Source organism: Triplophysa dalaica, chromosome 11, assembly GCF_015846415.1.
Source record: "Triplophysa dalaica isolate WHDGS20190420 chromosome 11, ASM1584641v1, whole genome shotgun sequence".
In the NCBI taxonomy this organism is placed as follows: domain Eukaryota; kingdom Metazoa; phylum Chordata; class Actinopteri; order Cypriniformes; family Nemacheilidae; genus Triplophysa; species Triplophysa dalaica.
The window spans coordinates 15,615,708-15,624,844 of record NC_079552.1 but is presented as its reverse complement, the minus strand read 5'-3'; the positions used below and the strand labels follow the sequence as shown (position 1 = coordinate 15,624,844).

General features: G+C 40.1%; 2 protein-coding genes across 2 annotated transcripts in view; one reads left to right on the top strand and one right to left on the bottom strand.

The window, feature by feature from the left end:
* Positions 1-260: 260 nt before the first annotated feature.
* Positions 261-3,097, bottom strand: znf503 (zinc finger protein 503). The gene is made up of 2 exons (XM_056760761.1): positions 2,532-3,097; positions 261-2,125 (listed from the first exon to the last, which is right to left on the bottom strand). Exons 1-2 carry the CDS (start codon positions 2,781-2,783, stop codon positions 707-709), a joined length of 1,671 nt encoding a protein of 556 aa, XP_056616739.1. The 5' UTR covers positions 2,784-3,097; the 3' UTR covers positions 261-706.
* Positions 3,098-7,063: 3,966 nt separating this feature from the next.
* lrmda (leucine rich melanocyte differentiation associated) overlaps positions 7,064-9,137 on the top strand; it is a 243,806-nt gene continuing 241,732 nt past the window's right edge. Inside the window, exons 1-2 of the mRNA XM_056761589.1 lie at positions 7,064-7,257; positions 7,607-7,707. Coding sequence (XP_056617567.1) covers positions 7,216-7,257; positions 7,607-7,707 — 143 coding nt within the window. The 5' untranslated portion in view covers positions 7,064-7,215. The remainder of the gene's footprint in view (positions 7,258-7,606; positions 7,708-9,137) is intronic.

Genomic DNA, 9,137 nt, shown 5'->3' with positions numbered 1-9,137 from the left:
ACTATGTGAAGGGTCAATTATTAAATTAACAATAAAATCTCTCGGACATCGAGGAATTAACTAATCGTTTCAACTCCCAATTTGCCATTTAAAATATTACATTTGTGGTTAAATCCCTTATTAGAATACCTGAAAAGTTGGACTGGTGGGAATTACATGATTTATATTTATATATTCACTGTTCATGAAAGAGTAATTTTTAACTTGAAGAATTAATTTCAGTTTTGTTTTGGTGGTATCAAAGAATACTGAAGACAAAGTATGGAACAGAATTGTTTCTTATTTTTCAGAATACATACAAAAAATACCGATTCTCTCTCCGTGGTGTACACCTGAAAAATAACGGCAATTTCAAATGGTGTGGACAATTTGGGATTTAAGAAACAAACATGCATGTAAATTATTTTCTTCAATGAGACATTAAATAATAACGAACAATACAATCATAGCAATTCCAAATCAACATCCAACTGAAGACCCCTATTTTATTAGTATTCTAACATGTGTTTCACTTTATCTACAGAGTTCATTTCAAATGTAATGCACTTTTGAGTTGCTCAAATATTTTCATTTGTATTATCGTCCGCTTTAAGCTGACATAAATAAATACATTGAGTCCACGGATCCAGTCCTGCAGTGGCGCGATGATATAAAAGTCTTTATATTTCAATCTTTTTATAATCTATAAATTTGGACAGAGTCTATTTTACTGGTATCCAAGCGCTGATGCTGTGGTGAGTCTTTGACCATACAGTGCATATGGTGAGTAATAAGGACCGGTGGCGGCAGGCACCGGAACCGGTCCGCCGGGAGTAGGCAATGGGCTCTTTGAATACGGGTGATAGCGGCTGCTTAGTCCTAACGCGTGATGCGGGCTCCTAAGTGTCAGTGTCCCGGGGCTCCCAGGGCCTCCTGAGGGCGGCATGTGCATGTGGCACGCCATAGCTGCGGCGGCAGCATTAGCTAACGATGATGAACTGTGATAACCCGATATCAACTTTTCAGTCCCGGTGAACGCGGTGTGCGTTCGCAGGTGGTTAAGAAGTTCTTCGGAGGAGGAGAAACGCTTGTCACAAGGTCCGTTTGCTGACACCCAGTTACACACATGTGGCTGGGGGTCGTTGGGAAGCATGAAGCCGTAGGGGTACAAAGGGTGTCCGCCAAAAGATGGCGGCGAAGAGTGAACACCGTGCAAAGGGTGTGTCGGGTACATGAGTTGATATCCGGACTTTAACGCGTTGGCGGCTGCCGCGTCGTGTGCGCAGGACGCACTGGCTGCACCGGCCAAGTGGCTGGCACAGTGGTAACTTAAGCAGTACGGGTCTCTACAAAGGCTAGCAGACATCATCGACGGAGGGGATGCCCCTGCAAGGGGGCTCGATCCGGCTTTACTGCAGCCCAACGAGCTGGCAAGCTGTGCGTTAACCAGACTTCCACCGTGGGGCAGGAAGTGTTGGGGATAGCCAGCATAGGCCCCGGCTAAACTTCCATGGTATGTCATGCCAGCCGGGGGTAGAGGAAAAACTGTCTGTCCAGGTTTGTATGGAGAAACAGGGGCCACAAGTCCTGAACCAAGAACGGAGGCTGATGAAGAAGTTACAGACGCAGACTCCGACGTCATTGGTTTTGATCCTGATGTGGTCTCGTGGTGCTGGTTGACCTCCACGTTAATTCCGGCACAGTTTACGCTTATCCTGCTGTGGCTTACGCTGGTGGGTGCAGATCCATCTGCGTTGCAGTTTTTATTACAATCGGACTCTTTCTTTTCATCTCGCTCGCCCTTCCCATCTGACGGCATCGGGGAAGCAGAAGTGCTGGAATTCGGGCTGCCAGTCCTGGGAGTGAACGGCTGGCAGGTGGCGCTAGGCACACGGAAACCAGACTTATCGCCATTCGACACCGCAGCCGACGAGTCCTTCTTATCCGCTGGTTTCGAGTAGGGCTTGAAGCTGGATTTATCTTCCACACCGATGTCACTCATTTTTAAAGGACCAGATTTCGACTCTTTCTCGTTAGATCCGTTTGATGTCACAGAGGACAGTTTGGAGGAAGGTGGAGGGTCAGGTTTGCCGATCTGAGAGCATGTTTGCGCAAGAAGAGCCAGAGGACTTTTCTTTGCATCGAGCTGCGAGGATAGATAAAAACAAGACTTAGTCACCTCAAACGTTTGCAAGCGCAATTGTAAACATACATTCGTCAAAATACACAAGAATTTAACGACCTTTATTCAAAGAATGATAGTTTCTACTTGCACACGAGATTTCATCATTACGCATAACGCGTACGGTCTGTACGGCAGTTTACCCTTGCCAAAAGCGCACACACAATCATTGTTATTATTTACTGTTACGTGGATTTAAAGTGAATGTTGGTCAAATTAAAATACAATGTTTTTACGATTGTATAACATTTTCCCCCTTTACTTTGCAAAATGCGCATTTCCGTTATACCCCGTAATTTCTCCGAAAAATAGAATATGGAGTTGTAATAAAACACATCATGTCTTAAAAAGCAGAAAATTCTCATCTTACCTCAATTGGACTAACCGGGGTGGATGGCAATGGCTGAAGGTATTCAGGGTGTAAAATGTGTCCTGTGCGTGCAGTAAGCATTTTCAAAATCTTTATGGGAAGTCGATTAGCTTGGCGTAAAGGGTCCGACGGAGGGACGGAATGGAGAAAAGGCTTGCTGACGACCGCGGAGCTGCTATTCCGAGAGCTGCTCCTGCTTTCCCACACTAGATCAGTATCACTATTTCTTGAAGCAGAAGGCGATGTGATCATGACCCAATTCTAATGTATGTTGTTGGTATTTCATTTATCAGATTCATAAATAATAACTACGCAGTAATCTTCTTTCGAAAAAGCACAAATAAAGATAAATAGTATAATCCGTTAGGCGTTGAGGTCTGAAGCTGAGTGCGAGGCTATCGCAGATCCGGAGCTGAGTCTGACACCACAGTCATAGCGCGCGCTCTGTCTCTTCCCGTAGGTCCGCGCGCTTGTCCTTCCAAACCAAGAACTGGTGAAATTTTCACTTCAAAAGCATCTGAATTAGTCCGAGATTAAAGCCCTTGCCGCCTTCCAATCAAATGGGACCCCGAGGTGATTGGAGGGTCAAGGGGATGTGACGTTCCTCCTTCTGCAAGTGCCTCTATTTTGACAACTTGGGGGAGGAGATTCTGCGCAATATGTAGGTTGTCGTACACGCCGAAGCCTCTGTTAAAAAATCTGTTTTAAACTGTACGCTTTTCAGTTTCATGAATAGATTGCCATTGATTTATCATCGTTTTAGAAAGTAAACGTAAACCAGGGACAGTGGTGTATTTAACATTAATTCCATCGACCCATTTGTAAGACAAACGTAAAGGGAAGAGCTTTACTTTTAGAAAATGAAAACAATGGTGTTGATGTTTTTTATGTGTGAGGTTTGATATAGTATTGCGCTTATTTCTTGTTATGCATTAGCCTTTGTGGAGTACATACAAAAAAAACTTTTTGTTAACCTTCATGAATGTCGTGATATGTTTTTATTTCTTATATACTATGTGCCTACCTCACGCTGAAACATCAAACGCTAAACAGAAGATCAACCTTCAGTGTTTGAATTCCCCAATCAGACAAGCGTTGACAAGAGCAGACCAATGCAGTGATAGAGGGATGTGAATGTCACATGTTTTCAATATAATATACACCGCCCTTCTATTTCTATTCCCACCCCTCCGTCAACTGTCAATTCTGCTCGACCGCAATCAATCAGTTATTTGTCAGTCGCTGTCAATCCCTTTCTTTCTTCACGTCAGGGTTTGAAGCTGATTATGTGCCGCCACTGACAGAGAAAAGGGCAAAAGAAGCATCCTGGAGAAGAGTCACTTAATTTGAGGGACATGGCTTTCCTGTTTATTCAGTTTGGAAAGGTTTTTGTTGGAAGACCTGCGGTTAGACAATAAACCTGTCCCGTGTTTATTTTGAGTAGACGCAGATTTTGGCCACCACGTTTAACTGTTCATTCTTACGCTCCGGTCTTTTGAATGTACATTTGGGAATTAATTTTTTTACTAATATAAATATAAAGATGATTTTAAAATACATGTATTTATTAACTCGTTAAAATTCACAAAACGAAGTCTATGTAAAAAGGACTTAAATCAAGGGATTGATTTAAAAATAGGCTAATTATTTTTACCAGGCCCATCTAAAACGTGCAAGCGAATTTCGACTCAACCACCGCAAATGAAATTACGTTACAGAAGGCTACATAACCTGTTGTCGCTGTAATATTCATTGTCATTTGTATAATTGTTTTTATTTATTTCACTCATTATTTTATTTATTTTACTTGGCTACATATTGAATTAAATAGAGAAAAGCCAGTGCGTGGTGTTTTGTTCCGACTTTGTTGAACAGTGGGAAGACCTGTTTTAAACATGTTGAGGCAAATTTTTGGACAGGTGTAGATAACATTTACTTTAAATTACATTTTCGTTTCTCACACACCGTTTTAGGTTTTCTGGGAATTGCATGTTTTGCACCAATATGAACTTCACTAGTATGACTACACATTGCCCCAGGCATGCCAACAAAACATTAACTTACTTGGAGCGTTAAAAGAGACAAGAGAATATAATAATAAAACAGCCCAGACAGTTTTTCATTCGTGTCACCTAAACTTTATTTACACACAATAAAAAATCATTTTATTTGACAATACGAAAAGACATAAAAGGAAGAAAAATGGTCTGTCAGACCTTTGAGAAAGAAGTTTAAAATGACTTGAACTATTCACCACTGAGACGGCTAATCAGTATTGAGGCTCCGGGGCAATCGGGCAGCTTTTCAATGCGCTTTGCCTTTCATCTCTCACTGGATGGAGGCGCTCAATTAAAAGCCTATCAGTTTGTAAGTAAATCAACGCCTATCAAAGTTGTCACATCAAACAAAACGATTATTATTGCAACCCGCCTCCACCATTAATCTCTTTCTGCGGTAATCCGCTTGACAGGTCATCGTGGAGAGCAAGAAAACCTGGAGTGGACAGTCATCAATGTGAAAGAAATGTATATTTTGTTGAGCATCAACAAGACATCGAAACAGATAACCCTGATCTATGAGACACAACAAATGTTTGCATCTTCAGATCTCACATTTTATTAAGTTTTATCGATACACTTAATTGAAACATGTCCCATTTGTAAACCAAGAATGATGTCGCAAGATTTTTTTTCACAAACCGTTAACATTATTATTCCAAAATAGCATATTTCAAGTGAAGCTGTTTATTCATCATCACTCACACACAGTGTTCAACAAAGATCAATTGCGTCTGGTTATTCAACTTGTAGTACAAGCCAACGTGTTCTAATGTTTAGAAAGTTTTGGTTATTCATCCACAGCCTTTGCACATAAACGGCACATGTACTTAAACAATTTGCATACTATAAAATTAACAAATAAAAATGTGTTCAATATAAAGCAAAAGAACAATAATAAAAAAAAACAATTTAGCAGTTTTTCTATTTTAATTGTTGAGCTACCAACATAACTATTCATCTAAGTTTTTGGAAACTGCAAATAGGCCTACTGTAGCCTATATTTGTTCCCTGCAATACACATTTATAGAGACAAAGCAATATCGGCATTTTAACAGCTGAACGGAGAATCATTCTTCATCATGTGAAAATCCGTGACTGTTTTCAAATGCTGTCAGTGCATGGCACAATACGTGAGTTATTAGGACAGAGAAGGGCAGTCATAAATTCCGAGCATCGGGCAAAAAAAGATCTTTATTGTTTGCATGACGAATGAGCTTCTGAACCAGTCACCAACCACTCCTTTCATCAGAATACAAATTTGTGGGGGTCAAATTTATAATGTATAAATGTAAAGGATTATGGCTTTTTATTTCATATTACACATGTTAACTCTCTGGGAGTAAATAGGCTATAGCCCTTTACAATTTTAAGCTGCTGTTTTATTAGCACACTGTTGTAACTTACAAGTTCAGGACGACACATTCACAATTCAGCTATACAATAACACTTACATTACACACAGATTTCCCTTCTAATAGAAGGAAAAATTGAAAGCGTGTAAACGTTAAATGATGCGTAAATCAGCTCGGCCAATTTAAACATCCAAAGTTGTCATTTTAAAGGCTCGAATATGATATGTTAAACATGCATTAGTGTTTACAAAAGCACTTGCACGATTCCACTATTTTAATAACGAAAATAAGTTATTGTGCGTCTGGTACGGGTGCACTTAAGCGCGTGCTGCAGCGCCTCGCTTACTGAACACAGCGAACGCACTAAAAATAAAGAAACCAAGCTCGACACCATACAAACCTTATACATGCATTACAAAACATGTTCTGTCATTAATATTAGTGAAATAGACCACAACAAACCACTTTACCTGAAATTACACACACGCACTCCGACGTGAAACGACAAGTAAGGCGATTTACAAAGCACAGTCCTTTAAATTTCAAAAGATGATAAAGCATGCGATTTTCCGACGGTGTCTCAAGTTAATTTGCGCAGAATAAACTAGTAAGAACATTATTCGAGTGTTCGGGCTCTTCCACTATAAAATATCCCACTCGCCACAAGGCTCAGCGTCTGCGCGTCCACAACTTCCGCCTGTAGGCGGATCGCGGTGACGTCAGACCCCTCCCCGCAGGAGCGCGCTATAGAGCGTCTCTTTCAGCTTGCCCTGTCATGCTGTAATAAACAAATAGCTTAAATTTGTACTTCAAACATTAATCATAATACGAGCAGACGAAATCGAACAGTTACAACGTGACAGCATATAGTTTAATACAAATTGACGTCTAAATTGTTGTAAGTTGTTATTTAACGTTAAAACACATATGGGATCCAAACCCAGTTATAATAAAAAAAAAACTGTTGCTTTGCATAGAAAACTGTCCGTATTGCATATCGTATTGATAATAAGCGATGTTTTTACGATAGTAAGTTACATCCTACTGACTGAAACAGATTTGAGCAATTCAACAGTGGCGCGTGTTCCTCGTGTGAGATCAGCTGACACGAGCACGCGGAAGAAGCGCAAAAGGAACGCAAAGTTCCCAGGCAGCTAGCTTAAAAGTTTACATTGAAAATAAAACATTGCACTCTTTTAAACAGAACAAACGGAGGATTTGTGGTGTTCCTCCTTGGATGCTTTATAAATCCTAAATTGTCATTTGGCGGCCATGGCATACAACGAGTCAGTGGTTGTAGTGAATGGAAGACAGGTAAGTGATAATAGCACACACGTTTTCCTGTCACCTGTGTGATGATGAATGTATGCAGTAGACACCGACACATTAGAAAGTTTGCGTTTCTTTGATTTTTTTAGTTGCACGTACTGGACAAAATGTCATGAATTGATAAAGCAGCGTGTCCTAAAAACTGAAGATTGATTTGTGTCAAAATATTGTTTTGCGTCTACTTCAGTCAATAAAATGATAAATATTTGTAAAGTATATTATTTATTATTATATGCTTTTGTGTATAAGATAATACATGTTAAAGATTTAGGATGCATTTAAAGATTTTATGTAATAGCTGATGTCTCTCGATCGTTGTGCCTGATGCCTACAGGTGTCGTGCATTGGGCATGATTGGGAGGACATTCCAGATTATCTTGGGGTAAAATATGGAGAATTGGCAAAAAGATTGGATCTCAGCTTCAACCAACTGAGGTAAGTTGGTAGCACTTTATTTACAGTCCTGTTTCACATGTACGTTTACTTATTACAGTAAATATAATAACTGGGTAGGGTCTAACCCTGAACCTCCACCTAAATATAAACTTATACCACGTTACCTTATACTTCACAGTGCTTTCCTAGGCAAGTGCACAATAGTACAGTTACACATACTGTAAAGTAAAGTGCATCCATTACTTGTGTGCCCGAGTGTAACTCTTAACAGAACAATGATGATATTAGAATGTCGTTGATGATGTGAGACATATTGATGGCAGTGTAACCTGTTATCCGATATTGTCCATAGTATTGAGTGAGATTTTATTTTTCTGCTGGCTTTTTTTTTCTATAAAGATTGAAAGTTGGCATTATATTTAATATCACATCTATTTTTTGTTTGAATAGTTTCGTTTGTATTGCACCTATTTTAGGACACTCATGTAGCTGTTTGCTGTCAGCTAACATTGTCAGTCCACGACATTGTGAAATTAATATCATGTTTGCATATGATAGGCTTTGTCGCATTAATCACACATCATTTGGAATCATATATTTTTATGTTTGCTTGGTAGATAAATTTGGTTTGAAGTAGTTGTAGCCCTTCCTTTGTCTAATAGAAATACCGGGTTGAAAATGCCCTTGTCTGAAGGATCTCGCCGTCACATTAGACAGTCTGAAATATTGTCAGAAATGACAGGATCCCTGCAGGATGTAACGTCTGAGTCAATCTACCTGTCGCGCATACAGTCACACTTCTGCATTAAGTGCAATTTAATACGTGCATTACTCGCATTACGTCGTCAGGCGTGTCATCAAGACATCAGAGCGCGGCGGGTACAGTGGTGCCGTGCCGTGCTGTGTCCAGATAAAAAGCCTGATCAATAAATGTGACATGTTAATGCTGAGCAAATAGAATAAAAGATTCCTTTGACAGGACATGAAGAAGCACCTTATGGCAGCTGGGGAGGGGGGATGCCATTTCACCAGCAGGACTAGCAAAGCTGATCTGACAAGTAAAAGAGAGGAGATGATGGTTATAAGGTGCCTTTGTTTCAGACTTCTTTTCTTGACCTGTCAGGCCTTGAAGGACTCTGAATGGGCCTCTTTTTGTCAAGTGAAAATTGTCGTCTTCAGGCAGTTATCTGTGCCGAAAATGTGGATTCTTCCATTTAATTGATTCGCTTTGCGCTGGAGTCTGTCACATTAATAATTGCCAAATCCTGTGCTGCTTCGATGTGTCGCACATAAATGTACGCTTATCAGAGCATTAATATTCCTAATGAGCATTTTTGACTGGTGAGCCAGCGCTGGGAAAGACTGAAGAACCCGGAGTCATTAATGTTTAGGTATAAAATTGTCGGTGTTAATGATATCAAGTGCCATGCGGACACAAACCGATTACATAATGGCCGAATTGTCAAAAT